Source organism: Typha latifolia, chromosome 7, assembly GCF_019914945.1.
Source record: "Typha latifolia isolate L0001 chromosome 7, TyphaL0001v2, whole genome shotgun sequence".
Taxonomy (NCBI): domain Eukaryota; kingdom Viridiplantae; phylum Streptophyta; class Magnoliopsida; order Poales; family Typhaceae; genus Typha; species Typha latifolia.
In genome coordinates, this window is record NC_133092.1 from 13160025 (window position 1) to 13187330 (window position 27306).

At 35.1% G+C, this 27306-nt stretch overlaps 4 protein-coding genes across 5 annotated transcripts; 3 read left to right on the forward strand and 1 right to left on the reverse strand.

Moving 5' to 3' along the window:
- The first annotated feature begins 25 nt into the window (after positions 1–25).
- On the forward strand, positions 26–16009 carry LOC140793055 (leucine--tRNA ligase, chloroplastic/mitochondrial). The gene is made up of 20 exons (XM_073144399.1): positions 26–368; positions 1567–1711; positions 1784–1840; positions 3738–3857; positions 4047–4151; positions 4290–4513; positions 4614–4680; positions 4750–4904; positions 7207–7468; positions 7553–7747; positions 9039–9118; positions 10875–10937; positions 11033–11114; positions 11607–11684; positions 11755–11856; positions 11938–12110; positions 12209–12386; positions 13326–13403; positions 13575–13706; positions 14192–16009. The coding sequence occupies exons 1-20, from the start codon at positions 79–81 to the stop codon at positions 14423–14425; spliced, it is 2820 nt and encodes a 939-aa protein (XP_073000500.1). The 5' UTR covers positions 26–78; the 3' UTR covers positions 14426–16009.
- On the reverse strand, positions 14622–15536 carry LOC140792858 (alpha-1,3-arabinosyltransferase XAT3-like). The gene is given in 2 exon segments (XM_073144080.1): positions 14622–15069; positions 15409–15536. Coding segments are annotated over 2 exon segments (576 nt in total).
- A 4623-nt stretch (positions 16010–20632) lies between the features above and the next one.
- Positions 20633–23048, forward strand: LOC140792405 (alpha-1,3-arabinosyltransferase XAT3-like). Its single transcript, XM_073143398.1, has 3 exons — positions 20633–21036; positions 21136–21174; positions 21761–23048. The coding sequence occupies exons 1-3, from the start codon at positions 20892–20894 to the stop codon at positions 22939–22941; spliced, it is 1365 nt and encodes a 454-aa protein (XP_072999499.1). The 5' UTR covers positions 20633–20891; the 3' UTR covers positions 22942–23048.
- Positions 23049–24406: 1358 nt separating this feature from the next.
- Positions 24407–26514, forward strand: LOC140792432 (alpha-1,3-arabinosyltransferase XAT3-like). 2 transcript variants are annotated; one of them, XM_073143432.1, is made up of 3 exons: positions 24407–24722; positions 24848–24922; positions 25178–26514. In XM_073143432.1, the coding sequence occupies exons 1-3, from the start codon at positions 24593–24595 to the stop codon at positions 26356–26358; spliced, it is 1386 nt and encodes a 461-aa protein (XP_072999533.1). In that variant the 5' UTR covers positions 24407–24592; the 3' UTR covers positions 26359–26514. The 2 variants fall into 2 exon arrangements, with proteins under 2 accessions (XP_072999533.1, XP_072999532.1); XM_073143431.1 differs by having other exon boundaries at positions 24441–24722; positions 24845–24922.
- The last annotated feature ends 792 nt before the right edge of the window (positions 26515–27306 follow it).

Genomic DNA, 27306 nt, shown 5'->3' on the forward strand with positions numbered 1-27306 from the left:
CCATTTCAATTCTTGGCCACACCGCTCTCTCCAATCTCTCTTTAACTCTCTTCTTCTGCTTCCTCTCCTCTCCCAAGAATGCAAACACCGTTGCAAGCGCCACCTCCCTTGCGGACCTTATTCCCTTCTTCCTCTCACCTCCCTCTCCTTCCCTACCTGGTACTCCGCACCCAAATCCGACGGCCCATAAGAGTTCGGTTCTCCGGCGGCGATGGCGGCGGCGGACAGCAGCGGAAGGCGTATCCTTTCGACGAGATTGAGCCGCGGTGGCAGCGGTACTGGGAGGAGAATCGCACGTTCCGCACCCCTGACGAGGTTGACACCTCCAAGCCCAAATGCTATATCCTCGACATGTTTCCTTATCCCAGGTGAGATTTCCGGGTGAATTGAGGCGAACCATTTTGATATCTTGCATAAAATTGATCTTGGCGGGATTTTGTGTGCTTCGAAGAGAAAGTAAACCCAGTAGGAAAAGAAGATTGGCTATTTTTAAGAATTTCGCGTTAAAAAAAAGAATACTGGAAGAGAAAAGGATGGTTCCCTTAAAGCATTTTTCTGATACTTTGCTATGGAAAGTTCAAAAATGTGTTATTTGTCTTATTAATTGTTTTTATTGATGATGATTGCCTATTTATTGGCATGATGTCATTGCAAAGCTTGTGCACTGTTGATTGATGTATGATGATATGCCAATCATTAAAGTAGGTAAAAAGATCGGAGGAATAGCTCATGGAACTGAATATTTTTACAAGAAGAGCATTGCTTGTTGCATCATAATTCAAGGAGCTTTGATTACTCCATTATTTCCATAGGACACATGAAACTCATTCAAATGCTATGTGATGAATTTTATAAATAAGGGATGTAGTTGAGTATGAGTTATCTACTCCTTTTGCTTGGTCTGTTAATCTTCACTCTTTTCTAGTTTAACCCCTCTTGTGTATATTGTATAATCTTCTGCAAACCAATGATGAGTTTCTAGTTAAGTCTAACTTAGACCATTGAGGCATAAGCATGCAACCTCTAGTCATTTCATGTTAGTTCAATGGTTGTCTCACATATCTATATACATTCTGTATATCTATATACTTGTTAGTTCAATGGTTGTCTCACATATCTATACACATTCTGTATATCTATATACTTTTTGCTTACTTTCAATTGTCTTGCACACGAGTAAAAGACTTTATTTTAATGCCATACAAATAGAGGAAGAAAAGAGAAAAAAAGTCTCATAGCTATAAAAACATGTTTATTATATTCATCTTGGGATTTGGATATGGCTCTTATCAATTTGAATAAAACATTTGCCTTTTATCCTCTCCATTATCGTCACTTATTTCAAAGAGGAATCCAGATTAGATGAAAATTTTACGCAGTCAATACCCAATTGTGTAGCTTGATATTCTATTCCAGGATATTCTTTTCTCGTCGATGCTGATTATAGGCGTAAGGTTCTTTGATTTGCTATGTTTTCTTATCATTTTACTTCATTACTTCCTTTGTTATATCTACTATATTGAGTTTATTTGCTCAAACTCAAGTCATGCAACAATTTATTCACAGTGGAGCTGGACTACATGTCGGACATCCCCTTGGATACACAGCTACTGACATTCTATCAAGATACAAGCGCATGCGAGGTTTCAATGTTTTGCATCCAATGGGATGGGATGCGTTTGGTCTTCCTGCTGAACAATATGCTATCGAGGTTGAATTTCAAATTTATGTTGGTGTATACTATTAGAATGATTCTTGTCTGAATAATATACCTTTTATGCAGACAGGAACTCATCCAAAGGTCACAACAAGACGAAATATTGATCGTTTCCGCTCGCAGGTACTTGGTCTTAATTAGTTTCTTCTGGTATCTTTAAGTTGTACATGTAAAAATATTTACGCATTTGTTTTTGACAAGTCACACAAAGTATCTTGTCAATTTTAATTCTTCTGGATCATTTGCTTCAAAAATCACTTGATTAGATAAATGCTGAGAATGGGGATTGCTTGCTCCACCTACAGTCCTTTGTGCCAGTATTGCAGCATGCTTTGTCATTAACACTGCACATCAATGTTGACAGGTGCTATGGAGGAGTTCCACTTCAAGGCACCATGTAACACCACCATATATTAGAATTCACCTGAAACAGGAACTGCACACACAAGATGTGCCATACATGCATGACTATGCCCACATTTAGCAAGCTGTATGATTGAAGCTCTTAGAAGTTTTTTTGTTTTTGAGTTTCATGATGTTTGAGTGAGAATCAGCCATTGACCTGTATATGCCTACACATACTTTGTTTTTACTGGTGGAATAAATAAATAGACAACCAATACATGAAATGCAAATTGATACTGGTGCATGCTTTAACTTAATTAAAGGATACATCATTGTTACAAATAGATGCTAAAATAAATGAAGTATACATCATTTATTATGCTGTTAGACTACTTGGAAATGTCTTTTTCTCATATTTTAGTTAAACTTCTGTAGCAATTTTTATTTAAATTTTGTGGAAGGAGGACCCTAAATGTTTCAGAATTGGGATCTTAATATCTTCATACTTCTATAAACTAATGACACTCTTCATAGCCTTTGTTTTGTCTATTTATAAAGTTGGAGACAGGGCATTTATTGCTGACATTGGAACAAATGTAAATCGATATATACTAATGATTTTGCTTTTATTGATGAAGCTAATCTAGGAGTTTGAAGAAAACATTAGAATGTAAAGGCTTTAGAATTAGTAGGTCTAAGACCGAGCATTTGAAAGTGAATTTCAGTATTTGAGGTATCAAAATGGAATAGGAGTTCTTCTTGATAGACAAGAACTAGCTAGAGTGAGTTAGTGAGGATATTTGCTACCTTGGATCTATTCATAAAAGGGGATGTGATGAGGATATTTGGCACATAGTTAGGTGGCTATAAGACCAACACTGTTTTATGTGTCAAAGCATTTGGCAACTAAAAGACAGTATATGCAAAAATGTGATAATATGACGATGTGGAGGCAGATAAATGGGTTTAATAGAAAATTTATAATAAGAAATGATTACTGTAGAGACATTGTGTGACGGTAAAGCTTGACCCGAAAGGAGGTCATGGGTTCAAGTCATGGAAGCCTCTTCATTAAGGAGAGTAAGACTGCACATATCTTCACTCCTAGACCCTGCATTGGCAGGAGTTTTTTGCTTTTGGACCCCTTTATTTTAGTAGATGCAAGTTAAAGTAGCAACCAATTGGATAGGGTGCATGAGAGATAATATTGACATGTTCAACAGAGACCACATAGTGCATCAAAGAGGATTGGTTTCATTTATGAGCTATCCTGAGAAGGAAGGGAAACAAAATTTACATGGGTGGTCATCATAGAAGAACATGATAGTACTTGAACTGACATACACATTTGTTATAGAGAAAAATGGAGGAATAAGGTCCAAATAGCTGACTGCAGATGTGAAACCCCGCATTGAAATGTGTTGAACTATTCTAGTCAAGTTGGAATTGTGCAGCAGCTGGGTAAGCTGTGTTTTGTTGTGGCACCTTACATGCCTGAACAGGTGTGCTGCTGCCTTTGTGCTGCCAGGATATTGTGCCACCACAGGACAATCTGTGGTTGGCAAAAAATGGTTTACTTACGAAAGAAGTGTAATTATGTTATAAACCATTTACTTTATCATGTATGATCTGTAATCTATATGGAAGCTTATTGTTATTGTTATTTGTTTTGCAGCTCAAAGCATTAGGTTTCTCATATGATTGGGATCGTGAAATATCCACTACTGAACCAGATTATTATAGATGGACGCAATGGATTTTTCTTCAGCTGCTGAAGAGAGGACTTGCATACCAGGTCCCAAAATATTTTCATTGTTTCTCCTCATGGATACTGTGGATTATGATTCTTGATTGAGGCTTCACAGTCTAGTCATGATCTACATTTTTTTTCCTCTCTGTTTGGGCTTTCATTTTTTCACTTTCTACTATTTCACTTGTGCTTTCTGATGATTTATGCTAGCATCATTTTCTATTTTTAAATCAGGCTGAAGTACCTGTTAATTGGTGCCCCACTCTTGGCACTGTTTTGGCAAATGAAGAAGTGGTGAATGGTGTTAGTGAACGAGGTGGTTATCCTGTCATACGAAAGGTATTTCAAGAACTTTTAGGACTATCTGATGCTTTGAATCTCTCTGTGTTTCTCTCTTGCTACTCTGTTCTTTTAAATTAGTTTACACAGTACATGAAGATAGAAGTTACATTTGTCACTATTTTTTGGTTGAAGTAGCCAATGCGCCAATGGATGCTCAAGATAACAGCTTATGCTGATCGTCTTCTTGAAGATTTGGAAGATCTCGATTGGCCAGAAAGCATCAAAGAAATGCAGAGGAATTGGATATGCCGTTCTGAAGGTGCCGAGCTGGAATTCCATGTTGTTGATTTTCAAGGACATGGGCGAGGTTTAAATCTTTCTGTGTACACAACCAGACCAGACACTATCTTTGGTGCAACGTAAACATTTTACATTTCTTCTATTCTTTTATACAAAAAGAATTCTTATTATTTGTTTGACAATTGTATGACATTGAACTGTCTCTCTCTCTCATTGCAGATATCTTGTTGTGGCACCTGAGCATTTTCTGCTATCATCATTGACATCTGAGGAACAACGTAAATGTGTATGTTGTTGCATTTGTTCTGTAACTTTATCTGCATAGCAGTTAAAAGAAAAGTAATTACAAATACAGGTTGAGGAATATACAGAGATTGCTGCAAGGAAGAGTGAACTGGAGAGAACTGATCTTCAAAAGGAGAAGACTGGAGTTTTTAGTGGTTCGTATGCTAAGAATCCAGCTAATGGAGAAGTCATTCCAATATGGGTAGCAGATTATGTTTTAGGAAGGTTTATCTATATTTACCTTTTATGTTTGGTTTTACATTTTATTCTTGTTATACTTCTTTCTTGTGATGACTTGACTAAGTTCTTTTGGTTATCATAATTATAGATAACTCATAATTACTATTCACTAGTCTCTGGGCATTGTTACTTTATGTATTTGCTGCTGATCCTGAGGCTTGCAGGGAAATTTTCCAAATTATGCTGTAGGCATCTGGCAATCTGCTGGATTAAGTTGTGGAACTATCTAAAACTGTATTGATAGGGCTATGCCAAAGGATTTGGATAAACTTGATAAAACTAATCCAACTTCCACTGATTGACAAGGCTCTTGGCTTGAGAAATTAGAGGATCAAACTATATTCATGAGCCTTTTAACTTCTAAATATTTGAGGACAATGTTTTGGTGGTCCTTATACATAATCTTATCTGTTTAAGGAATTAGTTGGAAGTAGGTACTCAGACTCTTAAGTTTCCACTATCTAGTACTGCAGTGCACCTCTCTCCATAGTATCTAGTGTTCTTCTAGTATTCAGGTAATTTTCTTCTTTCCTTGTGTGGTTCAAGTTCAACTCCATCTTTTGGTCATATTCAGCTTTTTCCCTATAGTTCTTCTAGTAGATGCATTGATGGATGTCAATCAATAAAGAAGTTTCTGGCATCAAGTTTCTTCAACCTTCTTAGTTGCTCTTGCCTAGAGATTTACACTAGCTGTTAATTGCCACCACTAGGATGGAGATCTTATTCGGTCATTTTTGTTGCAAGAGCCTTGTAGCTTGTGGTTTCAGTGACACTTTTCATTCCATTGGATATTCTATAAGGGCACAGCTGAACAATAACTTTGAGGAGGTATTCAAGAAGCATTTAATTTGGACAGCCAGCCTACCTTGGCATATAAAGCTTAATTACCATGTTTAATGGATAGTTGGACTCAAAAATCTTTCGTATTAATAAATTTGCAGAAGTGTGCTATAAAAATAATGTGTCCAGGCTTGTGCACAGATGATTATGAACCAATTTATGACATCAGCACTCATTGGGCAATTCTGTATTTATTAAGACTTGAAATACGAACAAAGTTGTATTATACATCACACTCATCCCTGATTCGCTTATACTTCCTCCACATTTGTGCTTTATGGTTGGATGGTTAGCTCATTGTGCTCCTTGCTCCTTATGAGTATAAGCAAATTATCTTACCTCACATCATTATAGTTAGTAGGCCATCATTCCAGTTTGTGATTGCTGGGATGATATTGGAAGCCATGTACAAGAATAAACATATTTGCAGTTTAAATTTACATGATTACTAAGCCATTTACATGGAGGAATTTTTATTCTATTGAGAGAGGTATGACTAAGGCAAACCATTAACTTTTTTTGTAAATAACAAGCCACTTGTTCTCCATAATTCAAATACAAAATTTGTTTGATTTGAAGTCTAATAACCGATAAAAAGTTCAGCACAATGGATTAGAAATTGCTATAAATAAGTGAAATAGCAAAGCGGTCTAAACTTAGATGACAAGTTTTATCAATGATTTTGTTTCTGTTTCATAAATGGATATCTTAGTTACTATATATTGTGACAAATGATTTTATTTTCATTATTGCCCAGTGATGTTATCTTCGAGTTTTAGTGCCTTTCATTTTACCAACAGTTTTTTAATTTCTTGAATTATAGATACAATTTTTTCTCATAGAAACCTTTTAGTTTTTATGTTGTTTTAAAATATGGACAGGATAAGAAATCACACAATATATGAAATGGCTCAGGTGGGGTTGGAATTGCTTTATGTTTTCATTTGTGTTTACTTATCACATTCATTATATTATCAGGCTATATATTTTGGCAAAAGCTCTTTATAGTAGTAAATTTTATATTTTAAATAATAAAGTTTTTATTCTTGTAACTTTCTATGTTTTCTTGCCAATTCAAAATGTTGCTACTTTGTCTTTCATATGCTTCTCTATCTTTAGCTGTTTACTGTCTATTTTACTATGAAATTTTCCACCTTTGATGCTGTTGCTTTGATATTCATATATTTATGCTGTAGTAGAGCCCTCTTTTATATTTAGGACATCTCAAGGATCTGTCAATTTTTTTTTTGTTGAGAAATCTTAAAGATCACTATTGCTTGGCTCTCTGTAAATGACTATAATCCTGTTCATCATATAGAACAATTGTCCTGGACAATCTCCAGTTGAGGTTTTTCTGCCTCACACGTTCTTTTCTATTGTATGTTCATTAACTGCCACTATTCTTTGTGCAACATCACTGACCTCCCAGTCCATAATCAATATGCAGTTATGGCACTGGAGCTATCATGGCTGTACCAGCACACGACTCTCGTGACCACGAGTTTGCCTTGAAATATAGAATTCCAATTATTGGGGTTATAAGACCGCCCAATGAAAGTTGTGATCCTGATGAACCTTATCTGGATGACGGAATTGTAATAAACTCATCAAATTCATTATCTGGGTTAAATATTAATGGCTTGTCTTCCCAAGATGCTGCCTCAAAAGTCATTGAATGGCTTGAAAATACTGGTCATGGGACAAAAAAGGTGCTCTCATTTGCTTGTATGGCATCAATTTTATCTTACATAAAGTGGTGCTATATATGATGGCTGAACAATATCTATGATCAGGTAAATTACAAGCTGAGAGATTGGCTTTTTGCAAGGCAACGCTACTGGGGTGAACCTTTTCCTGTAATTTATCTTGATGACACTGGTGAAATGGTGCCCCTTTTGGAAAGTGAGCTGCCTCTAATCCTTCCTGAATTGGATGACTTTAGTCCCACTGGAACAGGTGAACCCCCATTGGCAAAAGCGACATCTTGGGTATGTTCTATGAATTTACAATCCTTAAATGGGTTTAATCTTGGTTTTCATAGTCTAAACACCACATTCCAATCTTGAGTTGTAAAAGCACACAATACGCCCGTTATGTAGGGATGGAAACTTAACAACTTGAACCTTTATATAGGGATGGTAATTCTAATATTTTATATAGTTTGAGGCAGTGTTGCAGAAAAGGCCTGTAGTATATGTAGGTAGTCACCTCACCACATAGCATTGAGCCCTATGCAGGAGCAGATATGAGCACCAATAAGTTCTAGCTTATAGATGTATTATAAATATTATGTATGATGATATATACTATATGTGAAATTGTTAGTAATAAAGTAATAAACAAATATTTTTATAAATGTACTAAATTGAGAAATGCAGAACAGTACTCTATGCACATAAATAACATCTAGTAGCATCATGTTTGTATTAAATATACAAAAATTACAACCTACAAATGGTAATCAATGAAAAAGCTAATAAATAAGTAAGAACACACTGGTTATTTCAACGAAACACTAGAAGATATGGCAAGGCAGTCCATGGGCTGCACTGTCAAGGAGGCCACTAAAACCACCTTTCAGAATACTGTTTCAGGGGTTAGATTTTATGCTTTTATTCTTCAAGGGATATATGTGCTCTTGAGTCATAGTTCAAGGACGATAGTCTTCATTATTCACACCATAAAAGTAAGGGGAGAAATTCAATCTTCCAAGAAATTTTTTATCTACTACTTTTGTCCTAATTTTGCTGCATGTAAGTGCTTCCTGGAATAATAAATAAAGCATAGAAAAAACAAAGACAAGGAAAAAGGAAGCAGTAAATGAAGAGATGAAGTGGAATTTTGTTAATTTTCATATCAAGAACTGGAATATATTGTCATTCAAGGATTGAAGTGCCTCAGACACAACCCATGCTGACAGGCTGCCAGTAGGTACAGGGCGGTCAGCATGGACAGTGGTGGTAGGTGTGGACACCGTGTCAACATTGTACATATCTTGTTGCATCATCACATAAGCAAAACCAGGTTGCGCCAATCTTCTTGTATCATGCCAGTATATTGTTGGCGCAAACTGTTCTGCCCTGACACTTGTACAAAACGTCCTGTATCTTGTAATTTGTTGAGCTTTATATGCTAACCTTACTTATATTGCAAGATTGCACGTTAGTTGGTCTGCTAAAAGGAATGCTTTTCTCCATGCCATTCTTGATTTTTATAAACTCATTTAGCTTTTACATTATTTATGTCATCAACTTTGCATTGTTTTGTCTTCTTATTCAGGTTAAAACTGTGGATTCTGTGTCAGGGAAACCTGCTAGACGAGAAACAAGTACTATGCCACAGTGGGCTGGATCTTGTTGGTAATTTCATCCAACATAATATTTCTAAGTAACTTGTCATTTTCTCTACAAAACCTTTCTCAGAAATATAGCAATTACCTCTTGGTTGAAGTTTTCTTTCTTTATTTCTTTCTTTCCTTTTCTTTTTGTGAGCTTGTTGTTAGCAAATGAGTTTCGTAGAGGAAGGTGAAACTCAATGCTAAGATAGAACATATACCTTACCATATCATTTGGAAGTTTGTGGCTTACTAGAAAATCTACCTTGACATGTACCCATGTCGGAGTCTTATCTGATTTGGCAACTGTGAAACTAATGATGTTGGGTTCTTCAACAATGACTTTGACACTTTTGGTTCAAGAATATCTTAGATCCGGGTGGTGAAAGTTATCATCATTTTCAAGGATTGTCAACAAACAAAGTGAAAAAAAAAATTCTGATCAGCTTCTATGTGAATTCAGCTTTCCATAATGAAATAAGTGAGGTCAGAATTGTGGTCTCTTCTCAGCTATTTAGCATTGCAAATAAAAGAAATCAGTAGTTATATCACTTCTGAATAAAGTAATCTAACTTGTTTGGGTGATAAGTGGCTGATATCCAGTAATGAAAATCTATTCTCAACTAGATACCGTAGGTGCATCTCTGAACTGTGAAATTTGAAATCGAGTCATGGAATGCCATGGCGTAGATTTCACTGAATTGATGAGTATGAACGTTAAAAAGAAACACCATTTTATTTGTAATTATATAGCTAAAGACAGTCTACATCTCATCATGTATATCTTTGCAGTGCTGATTGAAAAGGTATCCATTCTTATGGTGCTGTTTTTCAACTTAGATATCAAAATTCCTTAGTCTATTGCACTTACTGTTAGATGAATTGGATTTGCTGAGCATATATATGATTAATCGAGAAATGAGAAATAATTTTCTGTTTGTTCCTATCTTATAATAGTAAATTTAATTGCTTATTGTGTATTCCTGTATGTTGTTTTTTTCCTCTTGCCTAATTGGACTCGTGGATATTTGAATATACAACCGGATGGGAGACTCCTGTCTGTTTCCATGCACTAAAGACTCCATGCAGTGATTTAATTATTGTCCTAATGCTTTCATATATCACCAAACCTTTTAACATGTCTTTCATTCATCTTTTCCCATTAAAGCTTTTAACTTAAATTCTCATTAACGATTATGTCTTAAATTCTTATTGAAGAAGTTCCTTGGAGAACCAAAAAAGTGTGAACTTGCCAATTACTTTAAAAGCTTAAATTGTTAGAAAATGTTAAGTTTTATCTTTTATATGCTAACACTTGCCTTCACTTTGGGCTTGAGGTATTTTTTATAAGCCTAAGAATAGAATTGGTTTAAATGGAAGAAGGTTTTTTAATTTAATTGATAAGATCGGCTTGAAGGGCTTCGAACTCAAAAGTCAGAACCTTCTACTCTGACACCATATTAATTCACAAATTACTAAAAGCTTAAGCTATTAGAGAACTGTGATTTTTAACTTTTGTCTTTTTTAATCTAACAAAAAGAAAACAATGTGAGACATGAAATGCAATGTTGAGTCTATTTCCTATCCAGAATCTAATACATTAGTTATGGAGTCTAGTATAGCCCCCTTTCTCTTATCTTTCAACTCTTAGAAGCAATCTAATAAAACGCATGTGCAAAAAATATGTTATTTCTTGTGGTGTTCCATAATCTGTTTAATCATAAAAATAGTCTCCTTCATTACTAGTAAGCATAATTTTTTTGCTTTTTAATCATTTTCAGGTACTACTTACGATTTATGGATCCCAAAAATTCCATTGCTTTGGTAGACGAGGCTAAAGAAAGGTAGATAAACTTTCCCTTTCCTTTTGTATTTTATGGTCATAAGAAAAGGATATCTGAATGCAGTTGAACATTTCCTATTGTTGATTTGTCTTCAGGTATTGGGGTCCTGTTGACATCTATGTAGGTGGTGCTGAGCATTCTGTCCTACATTTGCTCTATGCAAGGTTTTGGCACAAGGTTCTCTCTAGCCATAAACAATTGATCTCCTTCAAACTTTTTTTTCTTCTCAGTCACTGAACCATAATGTGATAATTCACAATTCCTAAAAGGAGGGCATTCCTATTCTAGTCTCGAGATGAAATAAATTATAGTAATTTGATTGCTTTAATCATTTAATTGTTTCTATAGAAACTTATTCCGTATATATTTTGTTTGATATTTATCATTACAGTCTCTCTTTTCTGTCTCTTTTCTGTGAGATTATACAGTCTTCTCTGATAGCATGCTCTCTTTATCTTATATGATCATACCATACCTTCAGTTTTCTACTTTGTCTTGCAAATCCTAGTTGTTTAGTTCTTTTCTCATCTTGAAAATGTGAATTGGTTCCTGCTTCCTAGTATAGAGTGAGTATAAATATATAAAGTATCTATGTGTATTATCCTGGGCAAATCCTACTATGTTACTTTTTGCGTGACTTCTAATCACCTCATTGTTTCAATTCGATAGGTTCTGTATGATATTGGCATAGTTTCTACCAAAGAGCCATTCAAGTGCTTGATAAATCAAGGATTAATACTTGGAGAAGTAAGTAAAAGTACATTATCAGAGTAACCTTAATATGCCCATTTTGTACATTTCTAATAGGTAGTAGCAGGTTGAATACACAGCATTCAGAGACCAAGAAGGCAGATGGATTTCCACCGACTCTGCTTCCGTTACAAGCGAATATTCCCAAGAAAGAGTACCTGCCGAGAAGGTGTGCACTTCTTAGTATATATGTTTTTGCAGAATGTTGAAACATCCTTTTAGTCTGTTCTCATATTGATTCTTCTTACAGGTTACGAAAGTTGGTGATTATTATGTGCTAAAAGATAGTCCAAATATTCGTGTAAATGCCCGCGCTTACAAAATGAGTAAAAGTCGAGGAAATGTCATTAATCCAGATGATGTTGTTTCTGAATATGGTGCGGATTCCCTTCGTCTATATGAAATGTTCATGGGACCTTTGAGGTATTTATTTTCCTTGATTAAGTTCCTAAGCATATGTTGGACTGCTTTCAAGAACACACCTGTTAACTCTGTTCCCTGGACAACATACCATCTTGCAGAGATCCAAAACAGTGGAGTACCGGCGGGATCGAAGGTGTACATCGGTTTCTAGGGAGGACTTGGAGGCTGATTGTTGGTCCTCCTTTACCTGATGGGTCATTTAAAGATGGAACAATTGCTACTGATGATGAGCCAACTTTGGAACAGCTTCGTGTTCTCCACAAATGTATATCTAAGGTCAAATTCTTTTCAAAATTTAAATAAATTATCTGAAGAATTCTCTTGGCAGTTGCTAAGGTTAGTGTTGAGCAAAGGTTAGGACAGGTTGCATTCTGGATAGACGTCTAATCTGTAGCAAGGAAGGCTCCCGGTTGCATGGTTACATAAAAGCCCAGACTTGGCCCATGAATAGGCATGTGTCCCATCTTGTCATGATGGACAAGTTGGCATTCTCCGGAATGGGCTTGTGAGGAGATTGTAGATAGTGAAAGGGAATAAGTGAGACCTGCTGGATTGGGATAGCATTCTTGTTGAAGAAGATAACAGCTACTTGAAAGGGGATGGTCATTGACTGATAGTTGAAGCTAATAAAATGACGAATTAAGTTCAGTTTTAGTATGTAGACAAATATTTTGCATCCGTCACTATTTTCATGAATATTTGTTTAATATCAAAGAAACTTCAAAAGCATCCTACTTGGCATTTACCCAAGACATTGGCATCTTGGATCATCTTGCTAATAGCCTAATACCATGATTACCATCTCTTATTCATTTCTGCTTTTCCTGGTACAGAAGATTTCTGATTCTCATGTTTAAGAACCTTGGACTCTCGTGGTTCTCTCTTCCCTCTAGAAACCATATGCCTTGGTTTGCTTGTGCCACTCCCACTCATTTCTTATTACTCAATGGCTTCTTTGGAGTTCCTAGGATTGTTGCTATAAGTATATCCTTTGTAGTTAACATGGGTGCGCACTTTGTTTATATTTGGAGTAAATGATATGCTATATTTAATATTATCCTTAATTATGTGTGTGTGTAGACACACAATTCTTGAGTTCTTACAGATGTTAAACACAATTGTCTTATTCAATGGATAATTTTTTTGCCATCTATATTTGAACTTATCATGACTGAGTCGAAGTTTCTCTAATAGTCCTATTCATATAACTTTTAGGTGTCAGAAGAAATTCAAGAAACAAGATTCAACACCGGAATTTCTGCAATGATGGAATTCGTAAATGCTGCATACAAGGTTTCTTCTGTTATTCATGGCATAAGTTTTGTCTGTACATGTTTGATCAACAATTGAGGCAGTTGCTTGTAATTAATAATTGAAAGTGCCTGACTAGATACATTGGTATTCATCAATAAATTTTTTACAAGTATCCAAAAATCTGATGGAATGTTTTTCACATAATTTTAGTGGAACAACAATCCAAAATCAGTTATCAGCGCGTTTGTTTTGCTGCTTGCGCCTTTTGCACCACACATGGCGGAGGAGCTTTGGTCTCGTCTAGGATATACAAATTCATTGGCATATCAACGTTTTCCAGAGGTACATTTTTACCAAATTAAATTCCCATTGTTGGATGCTTACTTGTCACTTATCAACTTGATATTCTTAATCTTGTCATTCAAGTTATGAAAATACAACTGAAGTGCTCTTATTGGTAATTGGACCATACTTTTGAATCTTCTTTTTACATAATGAAACTGCAAGAAAATTTGCAAGATATTGAATTAAAGCAGCGATATATGACAAGGAAGACTGCAACAAATCGCTTAGCATCGATTTCAATTAGATTTGGTCACTGATGCATAGGCTTTTGTTCCAGATAATATGAAAACAATAGGATACATGATAATGCGGAGAACACCAGTATTGCAAGATCTGTAATAATTCTGGGTTCTTTTTTTCCCATTGTGTTTGTTATTTACTATTTGAATGGAAGAGCCACCAATGATGTCTTGCATTAATTTACTTCCTGCAATTTCTCATTACTTCAAATTCAAGATTTGTGTTGTTCTTTGATGGTTCAGGCAAAGAGTGAGTACTTGAACGAGTCAAGCATCATACTACCTATTCAAATCAACGGGAAGACCAGGGGAACAATAGTGGTTGACAAAGTATGCTCTGAGGATGATGCATTTAGATTAGCATCTGTGGATGAGAAGCTCTCCAAGTACTTGCTGGGGAAGACAATAAGAAAAAGAATATATGTACCTGGAAGGATCTTGAATGTTATATTAGATCAACAGAAGGTAAGGTTGTGATCATTGCATCTGACAACTGTAACAATCAATTTTCCTATCATTGCTCTATTTATTTGGAGCCATTTTATGTAGTTTTCAATGTTTCATAATTATAAACACATTTTTTGATAACTAAAATTCTTTCTATTTGATGTTTATGCCATTAAAAAGTTGTATTGAAATTAATTGATTATGACAAACAATTTCATTAAGAACGTCAAAGAATGCACCAGTACTTAGAACTCTCTCTTCTGAATCTATGAACATCAAGATTTACCTTTTGTTCATTTAGGAAAATAGACCAAAGTGCATACCATCCCTTCTTGTGTATTGAAAGAGGGTCCTTAAATACTGCATGATCTTTTGGATATTTTTCTGTTAGAGTGCTTTCTTCTTCTTTGATTTCATAGTTGAGATACCTTATTCCCATATCTGGGGCTGGCTCGCCGAAGTCGTTCTTGCATGTCTATTTCAACTAACCCCAGGGAATTACTTGGACGAGTGTTGCATTTGTTGGAAGGAAGATCATGTTAGTTAATCCAGCGCCATTTACTCCCATCATCACATCATAGGAGTTGACAATTTGTGCAAAGCAAGATACATTCGTTGTTTCCTCTGGTCCTGCAGCTATCACTTTATAACCACTCCTCGAGCCATTGCTATCACTTCTCTTTCATTTGTCAATGATCTTGATCCCTCCCACAGAATAATTAATAGTCTCGGTTTTCTCCTTGATTGCTTCCTGATTCTTGTGGCATGCGCTCTTTCAATGAAAATCATGTCCCTATGAACACTCTGAAATCAATCATGGAGTACCCATTTGGAGATTTAGACGGATCAATTCCTAGCACTAGATGGCTCTTGAGACCCACATGAGCACAATGGAAGCAATGGACCATGTTGTCTGGATCTAAGTTAACAAATTGGTACTGGGAAAGATGTTTCAGTATAGGTTGGTACTTCTGGATCCTGTGCCAGTTGAAGTCTGCTATAAGGAACTGAACCTTCCCCTTGTAATGGTGTGAGCCTGTGAGGCAATGAAAACTGGAATCAGCACATTGGTGAAGTCATGGAAGATGTTACCGAGAAATCCACCTGTGGTGAAGATGATAGCAGGGACATCGTGGTTCATGATGCAGTGCAGGATTTGCACATTATCAGAAGATTATTTTATAGTGATTTCCTTGAGGGGTCTCCCATTTTTGTGTGTATGGTCTGATCATCTATGTTACATTTTTTGGTTGATGCTGAGAGGGAGATATGATGATGGTGGTGGAGGAATTGCCAATTATTCTGATATCACCATCCATGAAGCAGGTATCTGACCTTGGCGGAGTGTAATTACATGCTAGTTTGCTATTCTGGATTGGACTTTCTGCATTTGAATAGAGTAAAAATAAATTATTACTCATGAATAAGAAAAATAATTATTTTCTATTTTGGATTTTGCCTTTCTCTGTAAACTAAATGGTTCCTCAATATCGTACTTTCCAATGTGATGCAGGTGGATAATCCACTATGTATTGGGATCAGAATATCAGACATGTATTTTGAGATGAGCCTTTCTATAATGATCAAAATCGTATTTGATCCTCATTTTATGGATATCTGACTTCGGTTTCAAATATTAATTTTGTTAGTCTAACTTAGCTACGAAGTTAAGTCAATTAGTAGCAAATTTGGAGAAGGGGCTAGATTGTCTAGGGTTAGTTGGCAGGATGTTACATTTACAGAATGAAGATTTACAACTTCCATTTGATTCTTTACTTTATTTGGGTTCACATAGGTTTTCTAGAGGAAATGCTTATGTTGTATGGCTTGGGAAACAGCTGCTACACTTGCAACAGTATGAATTTTTCTTTGCTATGCTTGCTCTCCATTCTAAAATGCCGTTTTTTAGTAATAGATTGCATATTCTCCAAAAATTTTGAGGATTCATATCTCTTATGCATAACATGTGGGAGTTGTCTCAGTTCAGTCTACATGAAATGCACATGTTTGTTGGTATTATTGTTCTTGCATGATAACATTAAGATGAACCAAACGAAACTAATATGCACTTGCCTGTGACTGATTTGCTCGCTCTTAGCTTTACATTGGAATTGTCAGGCAGGGATAACTAAGTTTCTTGCTTTTCTTTCATATTAAGAAACGATGATAGCATTTTTCAGACCTGAAATTAGAACGTTGTAGCAAGTTAATTGCATTTCAGTTTACAAACTTCTCCTATTGAACAGGTTGCAAAGATAAGCTTGTTATTTTTTAGAACTTTTCATCTCAAGTACGGTCTATATGTGATAATCATGCTTATCATGCCTTACGTAGATGTATGCAGAATAATCATGCATATAGAATTAAAATTGCACAGTTAGGTTGTATAAGTTGGAGTGCATTTTCCTGTAGAGGCTGTACCATCTTGCAATTTTATTTTTCGTGTTCACTTTTCCTTCAGAATGATGGTACCATCATAAATAAAATTTTCTATTCAGAATTTAATTTGATTTTCTCAGGCTGTCTTGCTTTTATATGTATCTAGATATCTATATTCTGAGATACATTATAAGACCTCTCCAAGCATATGTAATGTGTATATAACCCCATCTTTGCACTCACCAGCATGTGAATCCTTCCCATCTTGCTTTTTCTATCAATGCGAGAGGAAAATTGGTTTCTTCACCTGCATCATATGCACCATTGCACATTTATCTGCTCTTGTAATTTGTACAATCTATTTGTGGTGTAAGTTTGCGAGATGATTCCTTTGCTGCTATCATATAAAAAGTCCTTAATGTGATACTTCGTCAAATAGGATGAGTTTGAACTTTGAAACCTAATATTTTTTTATCACTGCGTACCTTTAATTTATCGTGGAAAACCTGTTCTTTTTAACCCTAATTGCAGATCAAGCTTTTTTAGACATATCAGTAGAAAGAAAAAAGAAGTGTTGTTATTATACTGTTTTGTGACTCGAATGCCCTTCAGGTGGTTTTTTTTCCCTGCAAAGATTGGAAACAAAAGAAACTTTAGGAATGTTTCTTATGAACTAAATGGATGTGGTTCTTTTACAAATGTATCTGAAAAAAGGAGTCAAACAGGAGGAGATTGTTTGAAATAAATTTGAGTGTATTCTTCACTTTTTTCTATTCTTTAGAAGGTACTATCCATCTGCTTGTTTCTTTACCTGCAAATAGCTCATTAGAAGAGGTAAATTTGTGATTCCACCTGCAGCACAGCACATATATTGATGAGATCCATCCAGTTTTTGAGACTATTTTTGTTCACTGTCTTTGTCCATACATGAGGTCATATTGGAGTTATCAATTTCCTGCTGGTTTGGGATGTTCTGTGATGCATTTCATATACTTCCATCATGAGTTGCAACTTTTGCAAGTACACCTGCATTAAGTGAGAAAATTCTAGAGCTCTGCTGGAGAAAGTGTACTGCCATAGTGATTTCTGTAACCTTCAATAACCACCATTACTTTGTGTAATGAATCAAATTGATCAAATTTTGATTCCATCTATAGCTTTGTCAAACAAGCGCATATCATATTGTGATCTAAATCTCTCACCAGATGAGAGTAAGACTTCCGAAGAATAAAGATCAGAGCCAATGCCAGTCTAAGGACCGGTTGGACGGCTAGAAGAAATAGCAGGCATCCTGCGACCGCCATGTGAGCGAACTTCTGTGCTTTGATCCTAACAAGGCTGCCAACTCCTTTCATCTTCTACTCTTCTTCAATTTAAGCTCTTTGTTGCATTGTTACATATTTGTATGTATTCAGCAATCAGACTTTTTTTCATGCATGACTTTAGGGAAGTGCAGAGGGATAGCTGAAGAAAATAAACAGTCCTGGAGAATCTGAATGGTGGCTTATTGCTGGTGAATTTGGATTGAGAGGAATAATAAGACTTTCCAGAGACTTAACAAGTACTAAGCAGCCTTTTGATTTTAAGGAATACAGAAAGAAAGTCAACGAATATATGAGAAAGAGATTAGAAATAATTTAAATAGTATTTTCTTGTCATGATATTGAAAAATTAGGATATTATGCATTGGAAAATTTAAAAAAAAAACATTAAAATATGTAGAACACCTCACATTTGGCCTTAAAGACTGTTCCCTTTTATTTTATTTTTAATTTTTGAGAAAATGTTCCCTTTTACTTTTGCCTTTATTAAGGTCATTTTATATCTGTAGTTAATTTAACTCATCTATGTGCTAATTATTTATTAAGAAGACTAAAGTCAAGTTCTTCCCTCTTCAGTTGAATGATAAATATTTGGTAAATTTGCATAGAACGCCGAGTCTTTTAATGAAATTATAGTTTACATCCTATATTTTTATTATTTACAAATCAAGCCTTATAATTTAGTCCATATGTACAAAAAAATACTCTGCCGTTAGATTAATTAGTTAAACATAATCAAATCTTTGAGTTAAGTTAATTAAACTAAAGAATTACAAAAATATTCTTAACCAAGTCATACTAAGAATATTTTAATCATTTTAAAAATAAAATATCTCTATTAACAAAATATTTTGATATAACCCAGAGTATTTTTTTGCACTTATTCGCTAAATTAAAGGGCTTAATTTGTAAATAATAAAAATATAGGGTGTAAATTATAATTATGTTGTAAAGTAGTTTCCTATATACAAATTTTCCTAAATATATATATTATAAAGGTGAGAATGAATGGTAGGTAAACAATAATTCATCATATTATAACCGAAGGGAGGAAGAGAATAACGTATGTGGCTCAAAACGATTGGAACCAAAGGGTTGACTTCTAACATAATAGCTTTTAATGATCATCAAATGATTGCTATTTACATTAAGATGATAACCAATGAAAAAGTTAGCTATGTGAGAGATCACTTTGGAATAAAAGAAGAGCTTAAAATTTTCATTCTGGGAATATTTTCCTTTTGTTAAGAAATCTATTAGAAACACTAATTTCTCACTTCTCTCTAAGAAAAAAATAATTAAGTATTTCAAATGCCATTCTTGGAAGGGTTTCTTGTGAATCAAATAAAGGCATCATAAAGCTTTCTCTTACTTAATTCTCAAATGCCATCTACTTCAATTAATGACTTGGCTCAAGTCTATGGTTAGAATTCTAAATTCCCATCAAAGGTGTTAAGGTTGCTCCCAGTTGGGAATTTGTTACAAGACAAATTGGATATAAATTTCATTCTGATCTTGATCCGTAAATACTTTACCTTAATATGAACTTTAATGCACATATATAGTGAGTAATTGTTTGGTCATCTAATAGTTAATTTCCTAGCATTGTCTATGACCATTTTACATTATCCAGCAGTTAATTCACTATCTCAGAGATGTAACCTTAGAACTTTGGTGAACTTTATCATACCTGCCATGTTATTAAAGCCCTTATTTCATATGACTAGTAGCTCCAATAGTTATTTTAAAAACGTAATGAAGAAGATTATTTTTTATTAAAAAGTATTAAGAGCTCATTTAGAGTTAAGTCCACACATATATCCAATCTCAAAATATGGCCCAATAGCTTATATAATATTTGTATTAAGCATTTTTGTCATATGTTAAAAGCCTCCTGTGAAGTATTAAAATATTTTTTTCACATAGTATTTTAGAAAAATCTAAAGAATATTATTTGGCAAATTTTGTTCCAAATTATCAACAAAAAAAAAATAAAGGTTTCCTTTTATCATCCAAGCTCTTTTAATCCATCACTATGCTTCTTCCCCAATTCTTGAAGAAAAAAAATTTCGAGATATCTTCGGTCGGTAAAAATAGTTAGATCATAATGAGATTTTTTTGCTTCATTAGCAGCAATGCATCAGTATTAGACTACATGTATAGTGTTTGTAGCTCAAAGAGTGCTCTTATAATGGATGCTCACTAGTTAGAAGAGAGTGAGTTAAGAACCCACATTCTCTTTTACACAAGTTTCATGCTCCTCCTTCTTACTTTGTTTCTATATATATTATGTGTTAATTGTTCTTTTTACACAAGTTAAACTTGTGTTTAAGCTAACTGATGGATTAATTTCACTGTATGACAACATCTTCTATGTCTTTTTTTTTTCTAAACCAGGGGTTGGACCTAACTAGTTCTTTTCTTAATGTATACCTAAGTTGGTTAGAACTTGGAAGATTTCACTCAATTCAGCACCAATTTCTACAAAGTAGGTAGTACTCTGAACAACATCTGCTCCTTAATTTCTCATTAGTCTAAACATCATTCAATTATCAAATTGCTTCAGTTGTGATGATAACAATACAACTAATGAGATTTCTTATTTACCTTTTCTTATCGATGATGCCTAGCGATGTTTTTGTCCTACTTTATACGTTACTTTAATCTAGATAGTTGCCTCCAATTTATGGACAAAACTTTAGCCTTAATTCATTTTTAAGCCAAGCATCTGCTGGCTAGCAATACAGTAGTTGATCTTTAGCAACATCAAATTGAAGCCTTGCAGCATCTGGAAGATGGGCTATGAGAAGAAGAAGATTAACAGGAGATTTATCCGAATTGAGCTTGTAAAGATTGTATTAGTGTTACTCATTGGATGCCTTCTGGCCTCAGTTGCTCTTCATGTAATTTCTAAACATTATGGATCTCCTTTTCTACCATGTAAGTCCTAAATCTATGTCTTAATGTTCAAATTCTCATGTAGAACTGAGAAATGCAATGATAATTTCTCTGCAAACTTTTTTTTTTTTTTTTTTGCAGTGAATTTCTCAGTCTCGGTTCAAACGACTGCTTTGAGTGGTGAGTCTATTGCAATCTTTTTGAAATTGTAGTTGAAAGCATTCAGAACTGGTAGAAGTTTCCTTATCCACTAATGAATAAGACTTATGCTTTATGCGAAAAGAAGAGAAGAATGCTTCTAAATTCATATTATTCTCCAGTATGTGGATTAGTTTGATGTAGATAGAATTTCTGAATAAGTTAACAATTTGAACTTAGTGAGGAATATGTGGCTTAATTTTTTTTTTCAAGAGGAATATGCTGAACATATAGTAGAGATAGAAATCAAGATCGATCCTACGAAAAATATTTCCTGCTTATATATTTTAGGAGAAATGCTTTATTACTTATTGTCTAACAATTTCAGAGCTGTTATTTGTACATTGACTTATAAATAGTTAGGCAAGACTATATGTGCATGAAAAAAAAATTGAAATGTCACAGTGGTAAAGAAATTTAAGAGTTGGTGAGCAAATGCTATATGCTGTCCTAATAAAATTGATCAATAGTTTTGCTAATTTACTTCTTCAGGATATACAAATAATTATGTTCCTTAAAATTCTTATCTATCTTATTCAGATTAAATTTTTTTTTTCCTCTCTTGTAGGAAAGCAACCTGAGAAGCATGAGAGAGAGCCACTGTGTGATTTCTCAGGTATAAGATCAGATGTTTGTGAGATGAAGGGTGATATGAGGATCCATGGGAATTCTTCCTCTATCCTCTTCATAACTTCCTTGAAGAGGAGCACTTCAGAAGTATATGAATCCTGGCAGATAAAACCTCATGCTAGAAAGCTAGACAAGCATGCATTGTCTCATGTCACAGAAATGTCAGTGAGATCTATGACTGCTGAGGAAGGCATACCTAAGTGCACCGCAAAGTATACCATTCCTGCGATCATCTTTTCGACCGGTGGATACATGGGGAATATGTTCCATGACTTCACTGATATTCTTATCCCTTTGTTCATAACTTCGCACCAATTCTATGGAGAAATACAATTCCTGGTCAGTGACATGCAGACATGGTGGATTGAGAAGTACCAACCATTACTAGAACAGCTCTCGCGGTATGAAATTATCGACTTGAACAAGGAAACTAGAGTTCTTTGCTACCCTCATGTGATTGTTGGCCTAAAGTTTCACAAAGAAATGAGCATTGATCCCTCAAAATCTGCTAACCGCTACTCAATGATCGATTTTGCAAGGCTCATAAGGAGCTCTTTCGCACTAGAGAGAGAAAGCTCAATAAAGCTAGCTAACAATGATGACACCAAGCCTAGATTACTGATTATTTCAAGAAAATGGACAAGATCATTCACAAACATAGATGAAATAGTCCAAATGGCAGGAGGATTAGGCTATGAAGTAATTGTAGCAGAGGCTGAATTAGGCTCCAACTTAGCCAACTTTGCGCAAATCGTTAACTCATGCGATGTGCTCATGGGAGTTCATGGAGCTGGGCTTACAAATCTCGTCTTCCTCCCGGAAAACGCGACATTAATACAAGTAGTTCCAGTTGGTGGATTGGAGAGGATAGCATTGGAGGACTTTGGATTGCCAGCCTTAGACATGCAACTGAGGTACCTGCAGTACAGCATAAATGAAGAAGAAAGCAGCCTAATAGAGCAGTATCCTAGAGACCACCCAGTGTTCAAAGATCCTGCATCAATTCGAAAGCAAGGATGGCTTGCTTTAAGATCTACATATCTAATTAAACAAAATGTATGTCTTGATGTTGGAAGATTTAAGGGTGTTCTATTACAAGCTCTGAAGCTTCTCTACTAATTAGTATTTTGCAGTCACTGGTAGCAGATATAATTAACTTATGTTTGTAACTTCTGCTATCTTTCTATGAGATTTGAGACATAAAATGTTGAGTATTGCCAAAGAAATTGTAGCTTAAATTGATCATTTTTTGGCGGCTGAAGCCGAAAATGGATAAATCAAGGCTAATGGAACTTTAATTAGGTGAAAATGGCATCTGACAAATCTCATCTCAATCATCTATTATTGTTTCCATACTCAAATCATCTAAGACATTTAATCTGTGTTAGAGAGAGGAACAGGGGATGTCCATGAGCTAGCATTTGGATATTCCACAATGATCCCTTAATCCATTGCCTTCTTATAATACCATGGATTGGTTCCATTTTCTCATCATCACTTGATATTATTAAAAGAAAAAATATTTGCTACATTTTTATGGTTCTGATCTATTTGCCAAGGGCAATGCAAATAACTCAACAGTTGCACATAAATCAAAACTACAAATTAAAGTTCAGGAGCATTTCAAATTTCAAATTTTGAATAAGCTACAAGGGATTACATATATTTTTCTCTTTATGTAGAGTATCGTATAGTATTGAATCACTTGCCAATCTTGCAAATTTGCCACTAAAAGTTTCAAAATATCATATTATATACCTTGCAAATATGATTTTTCTTTTTCATAATCCACCCTGTTTTCTCCCTATAACTTTTTACCAACAAGTCTCGCAAAGTTCGACATGCCCATCTGCCACTAAGTTCGGTTTTCTTTGCCAATTTCGTTCCAATAATTGCCTTCAGTTAACTGTGGATCCCAACTACCTGTCAACTGACATCTACCATAGTTGTCACAATTGGTGCATTAATCCATTAACAGTGATAAAGTACAAAAGATATGATTTATTTGGGTTTTTTTTTTTGCAAATAACCACATATATTTTACATTTATTACAAAAACATCCTCCTTCTTATTTGGCGTTTTCTAATAAGGTCAATATATAATTTCTTTCTTTATTTTGGCAAAAGAACTCCTATTGCCTGATAAGCCACGTCAAAGGCTAATCATAAATGGGAGATTATTATGGTTGACTTCAAACAGTTTATCTAGCTCCTGGCCAAAGGAGATGGCAATTAGCCTATGAAAAATCTTATCAAAGATATACTCATCTCGTTCATAATTTTAAGAAAGTAACTATTAATCACACATTTAGAGAGGAAAATCTTGTCGCTAATTGGTTAGCAGAGTAGTCGAGGGTAATTTCTTCTTTTTTGTGGAATGGCTCAGGTATGTCTGAGCTCACCTCCATCTTATGTCTTGATACTAGCCGCTCGCTTCACAGGGGAGGCAGAAGAATTTCTAATTACCTAAAAAAAATAAGTTAAACGTCTCTCTCGCATTCATCGAAGGTGGACTTTTGCATATTTGTCCTTTCAAGCACGTAACGAATCTACAAGCATAGCATGCATATATAGTGGTAAGTCCATAGGCTGGTTGTGCTCATGAGCATTTGCATATCCCACAAGAATGTTTTATCCATTGTCTCATCATCACTTGATTACATTATAAGAAACAAGATTCTAGCAAGGCCTTTGAGTTCTCCAACATCTCCATTCTTATAGAGTTTATGGATTCCAGGTGAAAGAATTGGGAGATAGAAATAGATACAAGATGAAGTGGATCAGGAACTTGAGCCGAATCAATGCGCAGAAGTTTGGAATAGTATTGCTCTTAGGATGCTCTCTGGTGTTATTGGCCTACTTCTCGACGTCTGAGCAATTCGCAAGTCCTTACAGCATCAGTAAGTGTCTACTTCCTTTGATCTCTTTTCATTGTTATGCAATATAGAAAACTAATGCAATTGTGAGAAGATCTCTGTGTTGAATTTTTTTAAGATTATAATTATGTTAGTTAATGTTTTAGCAGTTGATTTCGAAGTAACATCGACTCATATGAGTTCTGATGCATTGGTGGGAGACAACAGGACTTCAGAAAAATTAGGTAAGTACAATTCTAGTCAATCTTAGGATACTGAAAAGAAAAATACTGAAAAGTTGTGGCTTTTCAGATTCAGATTTAGTAAATTGAATTTGAATTTGTTTGAATGATCCATCTCACTCCTGTAACAGCACAGAGTGCAGGAATCTTGGCAATTGTCGAAACTTTTTTCGCATTCCATTGCTTTTAATGAGTTAATAACTATTCTTTTTTCCTTCTACTTACTATCTATCTATCTATATATATATATATATCTAGCTGTGACTGCAGAGCCTCAGGAGAAGCTAGTATGCAATTTAGCAGATTGGAGATCTGATGTGTGTGAAATGCATGGCGACGTTCGAATGGATGGAATCTCTTCTTCTGTATTATTTGTTAGTTCCTCTGAAATAGGCAATTCAGCACTGAATGAAACTGTGATAATTAGACCCTATGCTCGCAAAGCAGACAAAATATTAATGGCAAAGATCAAGGAAGTGTTCATTAAGTCCTTGAATAATCCTGCAGAAGCCCCTACATGCACTGAAAACCATAGCATTCCTGCCGTCGTATTTGCACTAGGGGGGTTCACTGGAAACTATTGGCATGACTTCACTGATGTAATTGTTCCTCTCTTCATAACTTCTCGACAATTCAACGGTGAAGTCCAGTTCCTGATCGCCGCCATGAGGACTTGGTGGGTGAACAAGTATGGAAACATTCTCAAGCAGCTGTCTCACTACAAAGTTATCGATTTCAACAAGGAAGATGAAGTGCATTGCTACTCTCATGCAACCATAGGCCTACATAGCCACAAGGATTTTACAATCATTCCCTTGAGAGCTCCAAATAACTACTCTATGGTTGATTTTGGAAAGTTTCTGCGGACCGCCTACTCTCTCGATCGAGATTCAGCAATAAATTTAGTGGAGGATCATGTTGAGAAGCCAAGGCTTATGATCATAGCAAGAAACCGCACTCGAAGACTAACAAATATCGATCAAATTGTTCCAATGGCAATGGAGTTAGGCTTCGATGTCATGGTCGAAGAAGCCTCATTTTTCACCCAAGTAGCACAGTATGCGCAAGTCGTGAACTCGTTGGATGTGATGATAGGAGTACATGGTGCAGGACTAACAAACATGGTATTCCTCCCTACAAATGCAGTAGTCATTGAAATAGTCCCTTTTGGAAATATTGAAAGAATAGCTCAGAATGATTTTGGCAACTCTGCAGTGGATTTGAAGCTGAAGTACTTGCAGTATAGTATAAGTGAAGAGGAGAGCACTCTAATGGATTTATATCCAAGAGACCATCCTGTGTTCAAGGATCCAATTTCAATTCACAAGCAAGGATGGACTGCTATGGGGAGAATATACCTTGTGGAACAAAATGTCAAGCTTAATGTCACAAGGTTCAGGCCTTTTCTACTGAAAGCACTTGAGCTTCTCAGACATTAGAATGTGGAATGGAAGCAAATATTGGAGGTTAAACAAGAATTTCTAATTTTTCTTTTTGTAAACTTGAGAAAAGTTTAGTCTTATGATATTATATTGTCTGTAACTTTTGAAGATTTAGAGACTAATGAATTGCTGAAACAAGATTTGCTCCATAAATGTAACAACTCCAACAGATAAAATTGATATTTCTCATGTGTTAACTAACTGAATGGCTATTTCTAAAATTCAAACCACCCCTAAACTTTTATTCCTGACACTTAAAATGTAGTTCTGATTTATCTACAATTGCCTAACAGTAGTTTGCTTTAATACGAACTAACTAAAATGCTCTTTTTAAGTAGAGTAATAAATTGAAATTGCCACTCATTGTAACTATCTGAGATTGTAATCACCTCAAAAAAATTGCCAGAAACTAGATAGTCTAAACAAGATTTTCGTCGAGTATCGTATAATTTCAGTCGTTAGACGAAGGGAGAGAAATTAGAAATAAGTATAGAATATCAATATTACATATTTGCTACCAACTAAAAGTATCAAAATATTATATTTACCTTGAAAACATAATCCACCCTTTCTTCTGCCTGCAAGATCTTACCAGAAAGTCTTTGTAACGTTCTGACATGCCCATCTGCCACTAAGTTTTTGGTTTTATTTGGCCGAGCTTTCTCCAATAATTGTCTTCAGTTAAATGTGGATCCCCATGATTGACAAGTGTTATTCTTCTCATTTGCTTCTCTCTCTCTCTCTCTCCCCCACTTTAGTTTGGCGTCGTCTTCTATACTGTCTCTACTACAAATTAAATAAATCATCAATGATACAAGTAAATGCCGCCGAATAGATTCGATGAACGTTAAGCTGTACTTTTCTAGAATAGCAGTGACGAGGCACAAAAGAGACCACTTGTCACAAGTGGTGCATTATTAACACTGATAATGCAAAGAAAGAGAT

Excerpts from the sequence above, each read along its gene's own strand:
- LOC140792405 (XM_073143398.1), top strand. The coding sequence starts at position 20,892 with ATGGGCTATGAGAAGAAGAAGATTAACAGGAGATTTATCCGAATTGAG. Across the intron at positions 21,037-21,135 it reads TGGATCTCCTTTTCTACCAT|TGAATTTCTCAGTCTCGGTT; the intron begins GTAAGTCCTAAA and ends TTTTTTTTGCAG. Across the intron at positions 21,175-21,760 it reads TCAAACGACTGCTTTGAGTG|GAAAGCAACCTGAGAAGCAT; the intron begins GTGAGTCTATTG and ends CCTCTCTTGTAG.
- LOC140793055 (XM_073144399.1), top strand. The coding sequence starts at position 79 with ATGCAAACACCGTTGCAAGCGCCACCTCCCTTGCGGACCTTATTCCCT. Across the intron at positions 3,858-4,046 it reads AGAGAGGACTTGCATACCAG|GCTGAAGTACCTGTTAATTG; the intron begins GTCCCAAAATAT and ends TTTTTAAATCAG. Across the intron at positions 4,514-4,613 it reads GACACTATCTTTGGTGCAAC|ATATCTTGTTGTGGCACCTG; the intron begins GTAAACATTTTA and ends CTCTCATTGCAG.
- LOC140792432 (XM_073143431.1), top strand. The coding sequence starts at position 24,593 with ATGAAGTGGATCAGGAACTTGAGCCGAATCAATGCGCAGAAGTTTGGA. Across the intron at positions 24,723-24,844 it reads CGCAAGTCCTTACAGCATCA|CAGTTGATTTCGAAGTAACA; the intron begins GTAAGTGTCTAC and ends TTAATGTTTTAG. Across the intron at positions 24,923-25,177 it reads CAGGACTTCAGAAAAATTAG|CTGTGACTGCAGAGCCTCAG; the intron begins GTAAGTACAATT and ends ATATATATCTAG.